Raw genomic sequence first — 21,972 nt, 5'->3', positions numbered from 1 at the left:
CCAAACCATTCAGACGCTTCAGACGTTTTCATGAGAAGAACGACTTTCGGGATGTCTCATGGTCTGACAAACACTGCTGTAGCTCAGCCACCTTCCACCGCAGATGCGTAATTCCGACATAGGCGGATGTGGTGGATTGAGATACAGCTCTTGTTGTAGCTTAAACTGACAGATTTTGATGGGGATTCTTTTATTATGTTACTTAGATTGACGCAATAGACTCTTAAGGATTATTAAGACCCATTTCCTGGTTTCTCTGCTGAGACTCATGGGATACAAAGCCTCAGGTTCCCAAACAAACCCACTGTGTCTGTTCCTCCCAGGACACATACCCACACCCAACAGACTATGCCTTGATCAGCAGGCTGAATTCCTTTTAACTTTTATTTATAAAATGTAGCAGTTGGGGGGAAAAAGCAGAAGGTTAGTGAGAGATTCGAGAGACATCTCTCTCTTTATGACAAGAGGCACAAAATAACAATATATTACAGTCTTTACAAGACAAATAATTTAAACAAAATTGAAACATGATGATATCAGCTTTTATATGGATATTTTCACATGCGTGATCTGACACTGGAGCCACACACACATCTATGCTACAGAGAGCTGCAGACACAGAGCGCTGCAGACTCCTGTGGCTCCACAGAACTACATTGGAGGAGTTCTGTGACCACTATCAAACATTTGTTCTGCTCATGAATACATAACTGTACACAGGACTCAAAAGGCCACTTTAGATATTATGGAGGTAAAAGTTCAGAAAGGTTGTAATACAGAGCTGAATATGTTGCATGTTGCATGATGTGTATTGCAACAGCTGATGTTTTTACTCCCTGATATAGTCTGTGATGTTGACACTATTTCTTGTTGTTGAATGACGCAGTTGCTTCTCAGAGCTGCTCATTGCTTTTATAACTCACACTATGGCTGTAAGGTGCATAACACACTATGGCTGTAAGGTGCATAACCCACTATGGCTGTAAGGTGCATAACACACTATGGCTGTAAGGTGCATAACACACTATGGCTGTAAGGTGCATAACACACTATGGCTGTAAGGTGCATAACACACTATGGCTGTAAGGTGCATAACACACTATGGCTGTAAGGTGCATAACACACTATGGCTGTAAGGTGCATAACACACTATGGCTGTAAGGTGCATAACACACTATGGCTGTAAGGTGCATAACACACTATGGCTGTAAGGTGCATAACACACTATGGCTGTAAGATGCGTAACACACTATGGCTGTAAGATGCGTTACACACTATGGCTGTAAGATGCGTTACACACTATGGCTGTAAGATGCCTAACACACTATGGCTGTAAGATGTGTAACACACTATGACTGTAAGATGCATAACACACTATGGCTGTAAGATGCATAACACACTCTGGCTGAATCACATCCGGCCGTGATTGGGAGTACCATAGGGCGGCGCACAATTGGCCCCACGTCATCCGGGTTTGGCCGGGGTTGGCCGTCATTGTAAATAATAATTTGTTCTTAACTGGCTTGCCTAGTTAAATAAAGGTTAAAAAAAGATGCATAACACACAAAATGCATTTGGTTTTATATTCTCTATTACTATCTTTTATCAGTCTTTGGTTGAACAGTATTTTCTGCACTCAACTTTGCAGTTTCTTAGGGCAAAAGGTGTGTGTATGTGTATTTGTATTTGTGTGTGGGTGTGTGTGTATTTGTGTGTGTGTGTGTGTGTGTGTGTGTGTGTGTGTGTGTGTGTGTGTGTGTGTGTGTGTGTGTGTGTGTGTGTGTGTGTGTGTGTGTGTGTGTGTGTGTGTGTGTGTGTGTTAAGCAGGACCAGGTCTCACTGTATGTGTGTTCTGTTAGATCACATGTAGATAAGTGGCCTTGGTGTCGGTTCCAATGTCGTTCCGTGCAGTACAGCGGTAGAACCCAGTGTCTCTGCTGGTCGGGTTCTGGATCACCAGGGAACCCTGGGGACTCAGGTACCGGTTGCCATAGAGACGGGCCTGACCTGTGACCCTTAGCTGGGATTGGTCCGGCATCTCCCAGGTGATGGTCGCTCGGGGGGTTGCTATGACGTAGCAGGTGAGCTGCACAGCAACACCAGGACGAGTGTAGGTCAGGGGAGGGGGGCCATTGGTGATGCGAGGGGGGTAGGCAATGACAATCACTGGAACTGTCAGGATAGACAACGTGTCCTGATTGGTGGATCGGCAGGAGTAGGTCCCCCTGTCGAACACAGACGCATGCTGCACCGTCAGAGTCCCGTCATCCAGGATTGAGTACTGACCCGTTCCTGCCGTCTGGCCCCGAGACACAATCCCCCCGCTGGGCAACGTCCAGGTCAGAGACTGGGTCTGGCTGGAACTATGACTGGGGCTGTCTGTCTGGGGACAGGGTAGCTGTAGATTCTCTCCGCTTATGATGCTGACCAGAGAAGCTGATCTGCTGATGACCAAAGGCTTCCTCTCCGGGATGACACTCCTTGCTGCCTCTGACACTGGGCCTCTTGGACGAGGTGTATCCCCTCGGAATGGGACTCCTGGTACTGTCCTCTTATCCCCGCCTACTGAGCGAGGTTTCTCTGTGCTGACTTGGCCTCCTAAGTGAGGTTTCTCAGTAGTGACTGGGCCTCTGGGGTGAGGTGTCTCCTCTGTAACTGCGAATCCTGAGCGAGGTTTCTTTGTGTTAACTGGGCCCACTGGGTGAGGTTTCTCTGTGCTGACTGGGCCTACTGGATGAGATTTCTCTGTGCTGACTGGGCCTGGATGAGGTTTCTCTGTGCTGACTAGGCCTACTGGATGAGGTTTCTCTGTGCTGACTGGGCCTACTGGGCAAGGTTTCCCTGTGGTCACTGGGCCTCTGGAGCGAGGTGGGTCCTGTGTGTCTAAAACCTCCAGATGTACCATTATCTGAGCCTCGCCCCTCTCACCGCGAGCAACACACACCATCAGGCCAGCATCGCTTGCCCTCACCCCCCTCAGCTCTAGGGTTCCGTTGCGGTGCACAGTGAGTCTGCTGCCGTAGTAAGGCGCCGGGAGAACCCCGTTACCAGGCAGCAACCAGGCCAAGCGGGGTGGAGGGAAGCCCTGGGATGGACAGGGCAAAATAACTGTCTGGCCTCTTACTGCTGAGACCCTCTGGTCCCCTACATTACTGACCCCATTATGACTAACTTCATTATTAATGACACCATTACCAGTACTGACACCATTACCAGTACTGCCCGACTGAACCCTCCCTGCAGACTGACTGATGGTGATCACAGCACTGACTCCACTACTGCTAACAACAGCTGTATGTCTGTCTGTCCCATCGAGTCCACCCCTAGCCCCATTGAGAGTGAAGCTGGGTGGGGTCACGCTCACCTCCACCCCCATCATCCTGCTCATCTCCCCAGCCACATTGCTGGCTCGGCAGGTGTAGTTTCCTCCGTCAGCCCCTCTAGCCCCCTGGATCACCAAGGAGCCATCTGGCCGCACTACAACTGGACCGGACCCCCCCACAGGGATGACACGATTGATTGGAGAGAACCATGTGACTGTAGGGATGGGCTCTCCTTTGGCCCCACAGTTCAGAGCCAACACACTCCCTTGTTGCACCTTGATGACCTCATATCTCGTTCTGGGGAAGGAAGGGGGTGAGGTAAGGACTTTGATCATCACCCTCATGGAGTCTCTCCCCATCTGGTTCTCAGCGTGGCAGACATACTCCCCCTCCTCCCCCATCCCCACTGAGGGGAGGAACAGAGTCCCGTTGTCAAACACCACCAGCCGCCTCCTCCGTCCCCCTTTCTCCTCCCCTTGCAACAGTACGCTGTTCACTGAGGTTCCGTCCGGTAGGCTCCAACTCACTGAGGGGTCGGGCTGCCCGGTCGCCAGACAGTCTACCTTTAAAGCTGCTCCATACGATACCACCTTCTGATTGGACGGCTGCTTTGGCTCAATCTTAGCGGGTTTAGCGGGCTTTGTGACCACGGTGACACGGAGGAGGCGGTAGTCATCAGCCATTTTATTTCGTGCGACACATAAATAGTCCCCCCCGTCTTTCTCCGTTACGGACTGGATATACAGCGTTCCATTACTATGTACCTTCATCCTCTTGTCAAAACTGGAAATACAACACAGAGAGGATAAGGTTTGAAACATCAGCACAAGACACAGACAATCAATCAATACAACAGAGACAGACTAGATTAAACAGATCAGAAATCAATATGGACAAGCACACACCTGTAGTGGGCATCCACTAGTTTCTTGCCAGGTACCCTCCAGACCACTCTAGGCTCTGGGTTGCCGGTTACTGAACATTGAAGGAGCAGAGTTTCACCATATACAACTATAGAACTGGATGGAGAGGTGGAGAGGATCTTAGCCTTACTGAGGGGGGAGGAGGGCCGGAGAGGAGGGTTAAGGACGGCTGAGGAGGGTTTCAGGTCAGAGTTACTGTTAATGGAAGAGGAGGATGTAGTTTTATCTGTGGAGACAACACCTCCTCCTTCATCTCCAGTCACCAACACCCTCACCGTCCTCTTATCCCCGCCCACTGCATTAGTTGCCAGGCACTCGTAGCTCCCAGAGTCCTTAGTGGAAAGCTTGCGTATCAGCAAGGTGGCGTTGGGGAGGACAAACAGGTTCCCGTTGAGGAATTGAGAGGGGAGCAGCAGCGTACCATCTGGGGTCCTCCAGCGGATGGAGGGAACGGGGGCACCCCGGGCAGAGCAGTGGGCGTAGACAGGCATGCCAGCGGGCTGGGTTACCCTCTCCTCTCTCGGCTGCTGGATGGCTGGAGGCAGGAAGGAGACATGGAGTCGGACTGACAGACTGCTTGCCCCTGCTGGGTTGGAGGCTACACAGCGATAAAGTCCTCTGTCTGCTGGGGCGACAGCCACAATACGCAGAGTACCATTAGGGAATATAGACACCCGGGGGTGAGGGCCATGGGCAGGGTTGGAGTTAAGGTCGGGGGTCAGGATGGAGCGGTCAGGTAGCACCCAGGACAGCAGAGGGACAGGCACCCCCTGAGCCCGACATTCCCACCTCACCTCTCCCCCCTGGTGCACCGTGGCCTCTCTGTGAGTGGGTAGCTGAATGCGTGGTGGGCGGGACCAGACCTCCAGAGTCACCATCACACGGTCAAGACCCACAGAGTTCTGTGCGCTGCAGATATATGTCCCTCGGTCCTGGACCTGCACGCTCCGGATGAGAAAGGTTCCGTTGGGTAGGACCTGGAAACGCTCTGCCTTGGTGTCCAGTGATATCACAGCTCCTGGGCCAGACAGAAATACAGTTGAAGTCGGAAGTTTACATACTCTTAGGTTGGAGTCATTAAAACTTGTTTTTCAACCACTTCACAAATTTCTTGTTAACAAACTATAGTTTTGGCAAGTCGGTTAGGACATCTACTTTGTGCATGACACAAGTAATTTTTCCAACAATTGTTTACTGACAGATTATTTAACTTATAATTCATTGTATCACAATTCCAGTGGGTCAGAAGTTAACATACACTAAGTTGACCGTGCCTTTAAACAGCTTGGAAAATTGCAGAAAATGATTTCATGGCTTTAGAAGCTTCTGATAGGCTAATTGACATAATTTGAGTCAATTGGAGGTGTACCTGTGGATGTATTTCAAAGCCTACCTTCAAACTCAGTACCTCTTTGCTTGACATCATTGGAAAATCAAAAGAAATCAGCCAAGACCTCAGAAAACAAATTGTAGAACTCCACAAGTCTGGTTCATCCTTGGGAGCAATTTCCAAACGCCTGAAGGTATCACGTTCATCTGTACAAACAATAGTACGCAAGAATAAACACCATGGGACCACGCAGCCGTCATACCGCTCAGGAAGGAGACGCGTTCTGTCTCCTAGAGATGAACGTACTTTGGTGCGAAAAGTGCAAATCAATCCCAGAACAACAGCAAAGGACCTTGTGAAGATGTTGAAGGAAACTGGTACAAAAGTATCTATATCCACAGTAAAACGAGTCCTATATCGACATAACCTGAAAGGCCACTCAGCAAGGAAGAAGCCACTGCCCCAAAACCGCCATAAAAAAGCCAGACTACGGTTTGCAACTGCACATGGGGACAAAGATCGTACTTTTTGGAGAACTGTCCTCGGATCTGATGAAACAAAAATAGAACTGTTTGGCCATAACGACCATCATTATGTTTGGAGGAAAAAGGAGGACGCTTGCAAGCCGAAGAATACCATCCCAACCGCGAAGCACGGGGGTGGTAGCATCATGTTGTGGGGGTGCTTTGCTACAGGATGGACTGGTGCACTTCACAAAATAGATGGCATCATGAGGTAGGAAAATTATGTGGATATATTGAAGCAACATCTCAAGACATCAGTCAGGAAGTTAAAGCTTGGTCGCAAATGGGTCTTCCAAATGGACAATGACCCCAAGCATACTTCCAAAGTTGTGGCAAAATGGCTTAAGGACAACAAAGGCAAGGTACTGGAGTGGCCCTGACCTCAATCCCATAGAAATTTGTAGGCAGAACTGAAAAAGCATGTGCGAGCAAAGAGGCCTACAAACCCGACTCAGTTATACCAGCTCTGTCAGGAGGAATGGGCCAAATATTACCCAACTTATTGTGGGAAGCTTCTGGAAGGCTACCCAAAACGTTTGAACCAAGTTAAACAATTTAAAGGAATTGCTACCAAATACTAATTGAGTGTACGTAAACTTCTGACCCACTGGGAATGTGATGAAAAAAATAAAAGCTGAAATAAATAATTCTCTCTACTATTATTCTGACATTTCACATTCTTAAAATAAAGTGGTGATCCTAACTCACCTAATACAGGGAATTTTTACTATGATTAAATGTCAGGAATTGTGAAAAACTGAGTTTAAATGTATTTGGCTAAGGTGCATGTAAACCTCCGACTTCAACTGTACATATTGAGTGGCGTATTGTGTGACAGTAGTGAGTGCATTGAGTAAGGTGTATGTATGACAAAGTACGTATTGTGTGTATGTGAGTGACAGTAGCATGTATTGTGGTTAGAATTGAGAGTAGAGTATGTGGCGTACCTGTGGAGACCTTGATCCAGGTGATTGTCGGAGGAGGCTGTCCAATGGCCTCGCATGGCAGGAGGGCGTCACTCTCAGCTGGGACAGACATGGGGCGCACATGGGGGGGAGTGATAAGGGGCCTGACACGCAGGACAGGGGTCTGAGGGGGGCGTTGGGCAGTCACACTACGGTGTGGAGAGAGGGGAGGGGAACGATGAGGAGTAGAGCCAGTGTTGACCCCGGCCTGAGGGTCTGTGGTGGGTGGGGAGATCTTGGGAGGGCTGGACGGAGCTCTTGTGGTGGGGACTGCAGAGGAAGGGGTCTCTAAAATGTCTGGGAGAAGAAGTTTGGGGTTGACACGGTGTGGGAGAGAGGGTGCGTGTTTTATTGGGGGTGGAGTTCTGACTGGGTCAGGCCTAGTAATAAGGTGTTGTGGGTAGTTGGGGTAAGGTGGGGGGCGGTAGCGACTGCCATGTGAGTCTGGGATGGCGTTTAGCCCAGGATTCCTCCAGACTGTTGTAGTACTAGGAGTGGTAGTAGTAGTTGTAGGAATAGTGGTAGTAGTTGTAGGAATAGTGGTAGTAGTTGTAGGAATAGTGGTAGTAGTTGTGGGAATAGTGGTAGTAGTTGTAGGAATAGTGGTAGTAGGAATAGTAGTTGTAGGAATAGTGGTAGTAGTTATAGGAATAGTGGTAGTAGGAATAGTAGTTGTAGGAATAGTGGTAGTTGTTGTAGGAATAGTGGTAGTAGGAATAGTAGTTGTAGGAATAGTGGTAGTAGTTGTAGGAATAGTGGTAGTAGGAATAGTAGTTGTAGGAATAGTGGTAGTTGTAGGAATAGTGGTAGTAGGAATAGTAGTTGTAGGAATAGTGGTAGTAGGAATAGTAGTTGTAGGAATAGTGGTTGTAGGAATAGTAGTTGTAGGAATAGTTATAGTGTTAGTTCTTCTAATGGAGGTGATGACTGTAGAGGAGGTGATGGCTGAAACCGTGGTAGCTGCTGTATCAGTTGTGTTTGGGGACAGTAGTTGTGTTGTAGATGAAAGAGAGCTGTTTATTTCTGACTCTGGCTGTCTCTCCTCTGGTTTATCAGGTGCTAGATAGACTGGTTCCATCTCACTGTGTTCTTCATCAGTGGCTGGTGGTTCTATCTCTCTGTGTTCTTCATCAGTGGCTGGTGGTTCTATCTCTCTGTGTTCTTCATCAGTGGCTAGTGGTTCTATCTCTCTGTGTTCTTCATCAGTGGCTGGTGGTTCTATCTCTCTGTGTTCTTCATCAGTGGCTGGTGTTTCTATCTCTCTGTGTTCTTCATCAGTGGCTGGTGGTTCTACCTCTCTGTGTTCTTCATCAGTGGCTTGTGGTTCTATCTCTCTGTGTTCTTCATCAGTTGCTGGTGGTTCTACCTCTCTGTGTTCTTCATCAGTGCCTGTTGGTTCTATCTCGCTGTGTTCTTCATCAGTTGCTGGTGGTTCTACCTCTCTGTATTCTTCATCAGTTGCTGGTGGTTCTACATCTCTGTGTTCTTCATCAGTTGCTGGTGGTTCTACCTCTCTGTGTTCTTCATCAGTTGCTAGTGGTTCTATCTCACTGGGTTCTTCATCAGTTGCTGGTGGTTCTTCCTCATTGGGTTCTTCATCAGTGGCTGGTGGTTCTTCCTCATTGGGTTCTTCATCAGTTGCTAGTGGTTCTATCTCACTGGGTTCTTCATCAGTTGCTGGTGGTTCTATCTCACTGGGTTCTTCATCAGTTGCTGGTGGTTCTATCTCACTGGGTTCTTCATCAGTGGCTGGTGGTTCTTCCTCATTGGGTTCTTCATCGGTTGCTAGTGGTTCTATCTCACTGGGTTCTTCATCAGTTGCTGGTGGTTCTATCTCACTGGGTTCTTCATCAGTGGCTGGTGGTTCTTCCTCATTGGGTTCTTCATCGGCAGCTGGGTAGAGGGGTTCTATCTCACTGGGTTCTATTTCACTGGGTTCTTCATCAGTGGCTGGTGGTTCTTCCTCATTGGGTTCTTCATCAGCAGCTGGGTAGAGGGGTTCTATCTCACTGGGTTCTATCTCACTGGGTTCTTTCTCAGTGCCAGTAGGTGTTGTTCTGCCTGGTGTGGTTCCAGACCGAGGGGGAGTTGTTTTGATATCCTCTGGGTTGTGTTGGTTGAAGACAGATGGAACCTGCTCTTTTGGAGTGGTCCAGACCTGACCCTCTGTTTCAGCATAACTCTGTTTGTCTGCATCGCTGTGTGTAACTGTGGGTGTATGTTTGTTTGTGTGTGTACTAGTTGTTGTGGGTGTATGTTTGTCTGTGTGTGTACTAGTTGTAGAGACTGTGGGTGTATGTTTGCCAGTGTGTGTGCAAATCTGTGTGTGTATGCTAGACGTTTGGGACCTGTCAGGGAGCTGAGAAGCAGTGTTTGCTGAGTGAGTCACCCTGTCTGTGTGTGTCTGGGGGAGAGAGGCAGGAAAGAAAGCAGGGGAGGAGACGGATGTGCTTGATGGAGCAGTGATCCGGGTAGAGGATGGAGCAGTAGTTATAGTAGTGGTTATAGTCGTGGTTGTAGCAGCTGCTGGCAGTTCCCTGGGGTCTGCAAGTGCTGCTATGGGGTTATTCTGGCGAGGGGAGGTTTGACCTGGGTTATTCTGGCGAGGGGAGGTTGGACCTGGGGTATTCTGGCGAGAGGAGGTTGGACCTGAGGTATTCTGGCGAGGGGAAGTTGGACCTGGGGTATTCTGGCGAGTGGAGGTTGGACCTGGGGTATTCTGGCGAGGGGAGGTTGGACCTGGTGCATTCTGGGGGGCGGTGGGTCGTCCTCTGGGTCTGTTGATGCGTCTCTTCTGGCCAGGCCTTCTCCTGGAATTCCAGGGGATTCTGGATTGCGATGGGACAGAGTTGGAGAATGTTACCTGTCCAGAGTTTGTTGTTCCATACCTCCCCCTCTCACCTGTGGTCCTTACAGGACTAAGGATCACCTCTGTGCTAATGTCATTGATGCTGGAGGTTGGCTTTGTGCTTTTAGGAGAACTCTCTGTCTCTGTTCCTGTCCCTGTATTTGTGTCTGTGTTTGACTGAGGGGTCTGGGGGAAGTTATTGGTCTGATCTGCAGTGTTTGTTGTCTCTGGGGCCCCTCTATCCTTTGTTAGCAGGTCTGGGATCAGTGATGTGTGGACAGTGTTCAACCCCTCTTCCTGTAGACTGGGGACATCTATGGAAAAACCCTCTGTGGTATCAGCCTCTGACTCCAATACAGTACGTTGAGGGGATTTTCCTCCCACTGTAACATCTGGTGTGCTCTTTGGTAGTGTGGTGTTTGGTAGTGTGGTGTTTGGTAGTGTGGTCTTTGGTTGTGTGCTGCCTGGCTTTATTCTGGTTGTCTGCATTCTGGTTGTCTTTGCTTCAGATGAGGTTGAGGTGGTTGTCTTTGCTTCAGTTGGGGTTGAGGTTGTTGTCTTTGCTTCAGTTGGGGTTGATGAGGTTGTCTTTGCTTCAGATGAGGTTGAGGTTGTTGTCTTTGCTTCAGATGAGGTTGAGGTTGTTGTCTTTGCTTCAGTTGGGGTTGATGAGGTTGTCTTTGCTTCAGTTGGGGTTGAGGTGGTTGTCTTTGCTTCAGTTGGGGCTGAGGTGGTTGTCTTTGCTTCAGTTGGGGTTGATGTGGTTGTCTTTGCTTCAGTTGGGGTTGAGGTGGTTGTCTTTGCTTCAGTTGGGGTTGATGTGGTTGTCTTTGCTTCACTTGGGGTTGATGTGGTTGTCTTTGCTTCAGTTGGGGTTGATGTGGTTGTCTTTGCTTCACTTGGGGTTGATGTGGTTGTCTTTGCTTCAGTTGGGGTTGATGTGGTTGTCTTTGCTTCAGTTGGGGTTAGGGTGGTTGTCTTTGCTTCAGTTGGGGTTGAGGTGGTTGTCTTTGCTCTAGTTGGGGGGGCTGAGGTGGTAGTACGTGCTCTAGTTGGGGGTGATACATACAGGGAGTCTGTGATTTTAGGGGCAGTCCTTTCACGTATCTTAGCCAGCAGCTCGGCCCATTTCTGAGGGTCTATCTTGTGTTTGGCCAGGTTAAACCTCCGACGGCCCTCCAGCCTGTTCCTCTTCTGCTCCACAGGGAAGCCTCTCCTCATGGGCCTCCTTCCCCTCTGAGGGGGTCCGCCTCCCTCCACCCTCACCATGTGGGATCTGATGGGGGGGCGCCGTGTCAGGGTAGGTTTAGGTCTAAGACCTCTCCTCCTGGTGTTACCTGCCCTGGTGGGCAGTATGTTCTCCTCCTCCCCCTTGTCATTTCCTGACACCCCCTCTTCAACCTCCTTGACCCCTAGAGGGGCTGGTACCCTGTTGGACAACCCCACCACAGACTGTGGCCTCATGGGATATCTCATGCTTGATGAGGTGTCGGAAAGACGTGGGGTTAGAATCAGTCTGGTGGAATGAGAGTCAGCACCGTGCTGGTTCACCGCTACACAACGGTATAGTCCTGCGTCTCTCTGCCCAGGGAAGGGGAGAGACAGGGTACCATTGGCTAAGACAGTCACCCCTGCCTCCCCCCTTCTTCTCCCCTTGTTCCTACTCCCTATCACTCCCCCGTTAGGAAGAACCCAGTTCACCTCAACCCTCGGTGAACCAGAGGCCTCACACGGTAGACTGACAGGGTCTCCAACCAATCCAGTCACAGCAGGGCCTAGCTCCTCCCCTGGGGGAGGGTTGGATGATTCTACTACCACCAGACGGAGGGGGAGAACATCGACATTTCCCCCTGCCCGGGCCACGCAGTAGTACAGTCCAGCATCAGAGTGATCCACTCTCTGCAGGATCAGCCCTTGGCCAGACACCCGGACCCTACCATCTGAGCTGTGGTAGGGGAAGAGGACTATTGAACCATCTGGAAACACCCATTGGAGCCTGGGGTCTCCAGAGCTTAGGTCCTCAGTAGAGCTAAGGACAGGACAGGGCAGGTGGATCTGGCTGTCTGTGGCTGCTGTAAAAGCTGTGTGGGTGTTGTTGGTCTGGATGAGGACCCAGGGGTGTGGGGATGGGGGGTCTGGGGGTGCAGACACCAGGGTGGACAGGGTCAGTTTAACCCTGTGGGTGCTGGACTGAGCTCTGTTGAACTGGAGACTAACATGGGGCTGTAGTAACCAGGCAGGCTGGGCTTGGACACTGGCCCTGACCCCTGTATGGTAGTAGCCCTCTCTCTCTGCTCTCTGTCTGTACCTGAAGGACATGAAATGAATGTGTTGGGGTTAAAACAAAATGGTAGGATAATAACAGAGGAATGTGTTGTGTGTGTTTCTGTAATTTCATACCTGTAGGCAAGTGTTGGGGCTTTACTCAACATGATTTCTCTCTGAAGCCTGGCAGGTGTCTCACTGTAGTAGGCCATCAGCCTCCACAGCCTCTCATAACTGTGCCCATCCACCCCACAGACCAGGGAAAGGGAAAGAGAGAGGGAGAGGGGGGTGATAGAGGAGGAAAGTGGTGGTGGGGTAATGTCAGGAGTCTGTGAGGAGTGTGTGATGTTACACTTCAGATCAACGGCATTCCCCTGTTGGTCGGACATCCCCAAGGAGGCGTGACCTAAAGCCTCTCTAAAAGTTTCTATTGACTGAATTTCGCCATCCTCCTGAGATGAGGCTCTGGGATTGGTGGCAATTACAGGCGAGGTGCATGATAAGTCTTTCTGCTGCAAAAGACCACGTCCCTTCAGGTGATTGGGTGAGGCACAGACCAGGCACTGTGACCCCGGACATTTCAACAACCCTGAGAGAGAAGAGAAGAATCAGTATTTCTTCACCCAAATAGGCATCCCAGTTCCAGTGATTTTGGGACTAGTGTAAGGACTAGGGGTTAGTGTAGTGTGATTGTCACCTAGGTGAGAGATGCTCCAGGCCTGCAGCCAAGCCATGCTGCAGTCGCAGGTCCAGGGGTTGGCCTGTAGAGCTAGGGACTCCAGAAGAGGGGCGGTCCTCAGTATGTCTCTGGGCAGATTAGTCAGACTGTTGTTGGACACGTCCAGATGCCTGGGGAGAGGAGGGGGATAGTCCAGTCACAAATGACACCCTATTCCCTAAGTAGTGCACTACTCTTTAGGTGTGACCTATAACTAAGAGTGAATCAATTAATAAATTAAGACTGTAGAAAACCCACCTGAGGGTGGAGTAGCAGAATGTCTGCAGTAGGGACAGAGTGCAGAAGGCCTGGGGATGCAGCTGGTGGAGCCGGTTCCCCTGCAGCCGGATCAGTCTGAGGTTGGGGAGGCGGAGCAGGGCCTGGGGGTGGAGAGACTGCAGCCAGTTGTGATCCAGGTGGAGGCGCTGTAGAGAGGACAGGCCTGAGAAGCTCTTTGCTGAGATCTCCCTCAGCTTGTTATAGCTCAGTTTCAGGACCTGGGGGGGGGATTGGAAATACATGGTATAAACTCCTCCAGCTATAAACAACAATACATACACATCAATGTGAGTCAAATGAACACAACAGCACAATACAATAACAGTGTCTAAGCTCAATAGAACAATTTCCATTTGCTTCCAATTATTAGCTAATTTGACCCCTCCCCTCTCAGTACCTGAAGGGAGGACAGATCTTGGAAAGCTTCGTCAGGAATCTCACGGATGTCATTCCCATGAAGCATCAGCAGCGCCAGCCTCTTTAGACCGGCCAATGAGCTGTCTGGGATCCTGCTGATACTGTTGAACCTTTTAGAGACCAGAGAGAAACAGCATCAACCAATGGAATGCCTTTAAAATGTGTGTGTGAGAGTGAGAGTGAAAGTGAAAGTGAGAGCGAGAGAGAAAGAGCTAGAGAGAGAGAGAGAGAGAGAGAGAAGTACAAACCCTCCAACCCAAAAAGGCCTGTGGTGTTGATGGTATCCTCAATGAAATTATAAAATATACAGACAACAAATTACAATTGGCTATACTCTTTAACCTGTTGGGGATGGGGGCGCTGTTTAGACTATTTATGCTAATGTGGCTAATTTTTTAAACGGCTTCCCACAAAATCCTTGATCGTACAATATGCATATTATTATTATTATTGGATAGAAAACAGTCTATAGTTTCTATAGGAGTTGAAATTTTGTCTCTAAGTGGAACAGAGCCCATTCTACAGCAATTTCCCTGACATGGAGTCAGATTTGAGAAATGTTGGCCACTCTTCTGAAGTCATTTAAAAGGGCACTGTCGTTGCTATGACTATACGGACACTTCTTACGTCTTCCCCTGGATGCCTTTACGTGATGACGATTCCAACGGGGTCGATTGCGCGTTCACAGGCCCTACAAATCAAAAAACCCTGAAGCTAGTCATTCTTTGGGAGCTGCGTCATGAGCCTAGAGGACCCCGGCGCGCACCTGTTCCAAGCGTTAGTTTAGCCTGTTATATTTCTCCGGTCATCTTTTCACTCGTTATAGGAGTTAAAAACATCATAAGGTAGTTAATTTAAAGCGTTTTATAGCAATTTATATCCGTTTAGTGCGATTTTGGGACATTTATTTTTGCAACGATGTGAAAAGTTGGGCACGCTTTTCAGTTCATCCCGAACGCAGTTGACATTTCCACATGGCAAGAGGACAGCTTTCCACCAAAAGACGATTTCTCCCAAGAAAGGATCCTTTGCCCAAGATACTGATGGAAGAACAGCTCAAGGTAGGACATTTTTATTATGATAAATCGTGTTTCTGTCGAAACATTTTAGTGGCTTAGGACGCCATGTTTTTTGACGTAGCTTCGCTTGGCGCAAACTGTATTGAAAAGTAAGGATAAATTAAAAAATGTAATAACGCAATTGTATTAAGAATTAAATTGTCTATCAATCCCTGTCCACCCTATATTTTTTAGTCACGTTTATGAGTATTTATGTATAAGAGTAGATCACTGTCTAAGTGGCGCAAGGACATTTTCTGACCAGCCTGTCTACATTTCACATTGTCTAACCATGATTTTGGTGGCTAAATATAAACATTTTCGATCAAACTGTATATGCATGTTGTAATGTGATGTTACAGGAGTGTCATCGGAAGAATTCTGAGAAGGTTAGTGAAAAAATTAATATCTTTTGGCGATGTTGACTTTTATCGCTCACTTTGGCTAGAATCAATGCTGGGCTGCTAATTGCTATGTGCTAAGCTAATATAACGATTTATTGTGTTTTCGCTGTAAGACACTTAGAAAATCTGAAATATTGTCTGTATTCACAGGATCTGTGTCTTTCGATTCGTGTATGCTGTGTATTTTTACGAAATGTTTGATGATTAGTAGTTAGGTAAACACGTTGCTCATTGTAATTATTCTAGTCCATTTGTGATGGTGGGTGCAATTGTAAACTATGCCATCTACCTGAAATATGCACTTTTTTCTAACAAAACCTATCCCATACCATAAATATGTTATCAGACTGTCATCTAATGAGTTTTTTTGTTGGTTAGGGGCTATAAATATCTTAGTTTAGCCGAATTGGTGATGGCTACTGGTGTTGGTGGACAAATAAAAGATGGTGGATTATGCTAATGTGTTTTTAGGTAATAGATGTACATCTTTACATATTGTGTCTTCCCTGTAAAACATTTTAAAAATCGGAAATGTTGACTGGATTCACAAGATCTGTGTCTTTCATTAGCTGTATTGGACTTTAATGTGTGAAAGTTAAATATTTTAAAAAAATATTTTTTTTGAATTTCGCGGCACTGGTTTTTCAGTGGGGGGGGGGGGGGGGGGGGCCGCTAGCGCCACGCTGATCCTAGACAGGTTAACATCATCCTTAGCTCTGGCTTCTTCTCCAATATTTGGAACCAAGTGCTGATCACCCCAATCCACAAAAGTGGAGATAAATTTGACCCCAATAATTACCGTGGGATATGCGTCAACAGCAACCTTGGAAAAATCCTCTGCATTATCATTAACAGCAGACTTGTACATTTCCAATGTACTGAGCAAATGTCAAATTGGCTTTTTACCAAATTACCGTACGACACACCGCGTGTTCACCCTGCACACCCTAATTGACAAAGAAACAAACCAAAACAAAGCCAATGTCTTCTCATGCTTTGTTTATTTCAAAAAGGCCTTTGTCGTTTTAGCATGAGGGTCTGCTATACAAATTGATGGAAAGTGGTGTTGGGGGAAAAACATTGTAAAATCCATGTACACAAACAACAAGTGTGCGGTTAAAATTGGCAAAGGACACACATTTCTTTCCACAGGGCCGTGGGTTGAGACAGGGATGCAGCTTAAGCCCAACCCTCTTTAACATATACAGCTCTGTTAAAAATGAAGAGACCACAGCAAAATTATCAGTTTCTCTAGTTTTACTATTTATAGGTATGTGTTTGGGTAAAATGAACATTTTTGTTTTATTCTATAAATTCCTGACAACATTTCTCCCAAATTCCAATTAAAAATATTGTCATTGAGAGCATTTATTTGCAGAAAATGACAACTGGACAAAGAAAACTAAAAAGATGGAGTGTCGTCAGACCTCGAATAATGCAATGAAAATAAGTTCATATTCGGTGGAATAACCCTGATTTTCAATCACAGCTTTCATGCGTCTTGGCATGCTTCGGCGATGTAATTTCCCCCTGGCTACCCCAACCCCGACCAACCGCTCCGCATCCCTCGCAGCTACTTGCCCAAGCCTCCCCAGCTTCTCCTTCACCCAAATCCAGATAGCAGATGTTCTGAAAGACCTGCAAAACCTGGACCCGTACAAATCAGCTGGGCTAGACAATCTGGACCCTCTCTTTCTAAAATTATCAGCCGCCATTGTTGCAACCCCTATTACCAGTCTGTTTGACCTCTCTTTCGTATCAGCCGAGATTCCTAAAGATTGGAAATCTGCCGCGGTCATCCCCCTCTTCAAAGGGAGTGACACTCTAGATATAGGTCTGTAACCTCCAGACCTGAACCCCATAGAAAACCTCTGGAATGTGATCAAGAGGAAGATGGATGGTCACAAGCCATCAAACAAAGCCGAGCTGCTTGAATTTTTGCGCCAGGAGTGGCATAAAGTCACCCAACATCAATGTGAAAGACTGGTGGAGAGCATGAAAGCTGTGATTGAAAATCAGGGTTATTCCACCAAATATTGATTTCTGAACTCTTCCTAAGTTAAAACATTAGTATTGTGTTGTTTGAAAATGAATATGAACTTATTTTCTTTGCATAATTCAAGGTCTGACAACACTGCATCTTTTTTTGTTATTTTAACCAGTTGTCATTTTCTGCAAATAAATGCTCTCAATGACAATATTTTTTATTGGAATTTTGGAGAAATCTTGTCAGGAGTTTATAGAATAAAACAATTTTTTTCATTTTACCCAAACACAAACCTATAAATAGTAAAACAAGAGAAACTGATAATTTTGCAGTGGTCTCTTAATTTTTTCCAGAGCTGTATATCAACAAATTGGCGAGGGCACTAGAACAGTCTGCAGCACCTGGCCTCACCCTACTAGAATCTGAAGTCAAATGTCACTGTTTGCTGATGATCTGGTGCTTCTGCCCAACCAAGGATGGACTACAGCAGCACCTAGATATTCTGCACAGATTCTGTCAGACCTGGGCCCTGACAGTAAATCTCAGTAAGACAAAAATAATGGTGTTCCAAAAAAGGTAAAGTTGCCAGGGCCACAAATACAAATTCCATCTAGACACGTTGCCCTAGAGTACACAAAAAAACTATACAGACCTCGGCCTAAACAGGTAACTTCCACAAAGCTGTGAAAGAGCTGAGAGACAAGGCAAGAAGGGCCTTTTATGATATCAAAAGGAACATAAAATTCGACATACCAATTAGGATCTGGATAAAAAATACTTGAATCAGTTATAGAACCCGAGGCGGTTGTGGTTCTGAGGTCTGGAGTCCGCTCACCAACCAAGAATTCACAAAATGGGACAAACACCAAATTGAGACCCTGCAAGCAGAATTCTGCAAAAACATCCTCTGTGTACAACGTAAAACACTAAATAATGCATGCAGAGCAGAATTAGGCTGATACCCGCTAATTATCAAAATCCAGAAAAGAGATGTTAAATTCTACAACCACCTAAAAGAAAGTGATTCCCAAACTTTCCATAACAAAGCCATCACCTACAGAGAGATGAACCTGGAGAAGAGTCCCCTAAGCAAGCTGGTCCTGGGGCTCTGTTCACAAACACAAACAGACCCCACACAGCACCAGGACAGCAACACAGTTAGACCCAACCAAATCATGAGAAAACAAAAATATAATTACCTGACACATTGGAAAGAAATAACCAAAAAACTGAGCAATCTAGAATGATATTTTGCCCTAAACAGAGAGTACACAGTGGCAGAATACCTGACCACTGTGACTGACCCAAACTTAAGGAAAATGTTTGACTATGTACCCGACTCAGTGAGCATAGCCTTGCTCGGGGCTCCCGAGTGGTGCAGCAGTCTAAGGCACTGCATCTCAGTGCTTGAGGCGTCACTACCGACACCCTGGTTCAAATCCAGGCTGTATCACAACCGGCCGTGATTGGGAATCCCATAGGGTGGCGCACAATTGGCAAAACGTCATCTGGGTTTGGCCGGTGTAGGCCGTCATTATAAATAAGAATCTGTTCTTAACTGACTTGCCTAGTTAAATAAAGGTTCCATTTTTTAAAAATTGAGAAAGTGAGCCGTAGGCAGACCTGGCTCTCAAGAGAAGACAGGCTATGTGCACACTGCCCAGAAAATGAGGTGGAAACTGAGCTGCACTTCCTAACCTCCTGCCAAATGCATGACCATATTAGAGACACATATTTCACTCAGATTACACAGATCCACAAAGAATTAGAAAACAAACCCAATTTTGATAAACTCCCTTATCTAATGGGTGAAATACCACAGTGTGCCATCACAGAAGCAAGATTTGTGACCTGTTTCCACAAGAAAGGGGCAACCAGTGAAGAACAAACACCATTGTAAATACAACCCATATTTATGTTTATTTATTTTCCCTTTTGTATTTTAAATATTTGCCCATCATTACAACACTGTATATAGACATAATATGACATTTGAAATGTCTTTATTCTTTTGGAACTTCTGTGAGTGCAATGTTTACTGTTAATTGTTACTATTTATTTCACTTTTTTTTTATTATCTACCTCACTTGCTTTGGCAATGTTAATATATGTTTCCCATGCCAATAAAGCCCTTGAATTGATTAGAGAGAGAGAGAGAGAGAGAGATAGAGAGAGAGAGAGAGAGAGAGAGAGAGCGAGAGAGAGAGAGTTTGTGTGTGTGTAGAGAGAGAGAGAAAGAGAGAGAGAGAGAGAGAGAGAGAGAGAGATTGTGTTTGTGTGTGTGTAGAGAGAGAGAGAAAGAGAGAGAGAGAGAGAGAGAGAGAGAGAGAGAGAGAGAGAGAGATTGTGTTTGTGTGTGTGTAGAGAGAGAGAGAAAGAGAGAGAGAGAGAGAGATTGTGTTTGTGTGTGTGTAGAGAGAGAGAGAAAGAGAGAGAGAGAGAGAGAGAGAGAGAGAGAGATTGTGTTTGTGTGTGTGTAGAGAGAGAGAGAAAGAGAGAGAGAAAGAGAGAGAGAGATTGTGTTTGTGTGTGTGTAGAGAGAGAGAGAAAGAGAGAGAGAGGGAGGGAGTTTGTGTATGTATTTGTGCACAGTCCTTACCCCAGGTTGATGTGTAGTGTGTGTTGCGGTAGGGGCTGTGGTATGTTGACTAGAGATCTGAAGGTGCAGTGTAGTTCAGTGGGCTGGTAGCAAGAGCAGGGCAGAGGGCAGGCACCACCAGGGGACACCAGGGTCAGCAACACCACAGCCAGGGACACACCACACACACTGGGAACCATCTTATATAGGAGGGCCGCTCACTGACGAAATAGAAATATATATGTCAATGTGACACACACACACACACACACAGTCTCTGGAGTAACAACTATAATGCAGGGTAACACTTTATTTGGATAGTCCATCTGTAGATGCTCTACAGACTATGAGTAGCATTTCAGCATCTACTAACCTTAACTCTTATCATAACCCTAAACTTAACCCTTACCCTAAACCTTATTTTAACCATAGCAAGCATTTACTTATGAACAGATAGTTTGTTAATAGCAGTGGTGGAAAAAGTGCTCAATTGTCATACTTGAGTAAAAGTAAAGAGACCTTAATAGAACATGACTCAAGTGAAGTGTGAATGTCACCCAGTAAACTTGAGTAAAAGTCTAAAAGTATTTGGTTTTAAATATACTTTAGTATCAAAAGTAAATGGAATAGCTAAAATGTATGTAAGTATCAAAAGTAAAAGTATAAACCATTTCAAATTCCTTATATTAAGAAAACTAGCCCTCATAATTTTCTTGTTTTTTTATTGACGGATAGCCAGGGGCACACTCCAACACTCAGACATCATTTACAAACGAAGCATTTGTGTTTAGTGAGTCCGCCAGATCAGAGGCAGTAGGGATGACCAGGGACGTTCCCTTGATAAGTGTGTGAATATGACCATTTTTGTGTCAAAATGTAACGAGTATTTTAGGGTGTCAGGGTAATTGTATGGAGTAAAAAATACATTATTTTCTTTAGGAATGCAGTGAAGAAAAATTATTTTTACTTAAGTACTTTACACCACTGGTTGATAGTATGACCATCTGTAGAGTATCTAAATCCGGACAATCCTAATTAAGTGTGTCCTAATGCAGCTACAGTTTCTGCATTCCTAAACACTCTGGGTCAATAATTGTGTTCAATTGGCCAGTGTTCTACTGAGAGGATGATGGCACTGACACACAGCACTGACAAACACTCTAAAGGCATGTGCTGACGTTCCCGTGCAAATTAGTCTGAGTCTGGTTATTCTAACGTCTTGACCAGCTATCTTTGACATTGCTCTGACATTTCAATCTATGTGAATAAATGTAAACAGTAACGTTCTCGAAGGAGAAGAACGAGCTATCTAAATTCAGCAACTAATAATTTACACCATCTGCAAGCAGAAGCGCCAACTGTTTCCTATTGTTTTAAGCGCGAGTGGGCTTCATAGAACCTTTCCTCTAATAATCCACAACCAAGCAGTTAACCATCATCATCTGACTATTAACACCCTTGACCCGATGCTGATACGGACTATTCTTTGACTGACTGCAAAACCAGCTGCCACAGAGAGTGATGAAATTGAAGAAAAGCATACCTGTTCCTCGGTGCGTAAACGCATCAATGTGATACTACTTTACAACTTTATATTGCATGGAAGTACATTTTAGATACATTTTAAATACATTTTAGCATCTAGCGGGAATTTGACAGAAGTTTCCCCGGTCATAATATGAATAATAGGATTAGCATTTCATTTGGGAGCTATAACTTTCAATTTACCTGGCAATCCTTCAAATCGAAGATATCAAGATTCTTCATTTCCTTATAGTCCAATTCCCATCAAGTGCTCATTTTTATCCAAAGGACGATTTGGCAACGGTAGAAATGATAGAAAGCCTTATCATTTACGTAGTATAATATTGGCATTCAAAATGTTACTGACGTTTCAATAGACTACAACTTTATCCATTGAAAATAATAGAGTTGAAAACCAGTAGCCTATACAATCCAAGAAAAAACGAATATATCTATATTTGGTATTCCCACACAGCACGTCTTGTTCCACTGTGCAGTTGAAAGGAAAGGAAGGGAAGGGATAAGAAAGAAAGGATTGTAAAAAATAATCTCGATCCCAGCGCTGTGCGCAATAGCCAGGGGACGAGGTAACCTCTCTCCGGATAGCCTGGTCTCATAAACTACACGTAACATAGTACATTTAAATCAGGGGCACCCAAATTGGTATGATATGTTATGTTTGGAATGGTTACATAACACAAAAGGTTACTTAAGGCAAAGACGAAATGAGTGTGGTTGGTTGGGTGTATAACACAAAAGTCTAGCAACCCAATGGTTGATTGTTCGAATCTCATCATGGACAACTTTAGTTAATTAGCAACTTTTCACC

At 46.0% G+C, this 21,972-nt stretch overlaps 1 protein-coding gene across 1 annotated transcript; it reads right to left on the bottom strand.

Moving 5' to 3' along the window:
- Positions 1-366: 366 nt before the first annotated feature.
- Positions 367-21,637, bottom strand: LOC129820923 (matrix-remodeling-associated protein 5-like). Its single transcript, XM_055878045.1, has 9 exons — positions 21,348-21,637; positions 19,641-19,840; positions 13,573-13,702; positions 13,155-13,393; positions 12,876-13,027; positions 12,314-12,767; positions 7,048-12,221; positions 4,229-5,264; positions 367-4,106 (listed from the first exon to the last, which is right to left on the bottom strand). Exons 2-9 carry the CDS (start codon positions 19,817-19,819, stop codon positions 1,856-1,858), a joined length of 9,615 nt encoding a protein of 3,204 aa, XP_055734020.1. The 5' UTR covers positions 19,820-19,840; positions 21,348-21,637; the 3' UTR covers positions 367-1,855.
- Between the last annotated feature and the right edge of the window lie 335 nt (positions 21,638-21,972).

Source organism: Salvelinus fontinalis, chromosome 23 (assembly GCF_029448725.1).
Source record: "Salvelinus fontinalis isolate EN_2023a chromosome 23, ASM2944872v1, whole genome shotgun sequence".
NCBI classification, from domain to species: domain Eukaryota; kingdom Metazoa; phylum Chordata; class Actinopteri; order Salmoniformes; family Salmonidae; genus Salvelinus; species Salvelinus fontinalis.
Note: the sequence above shows the minus strand (reverse complement) of the source record. Positions and strands in the feature narration are given on the sequence as shown.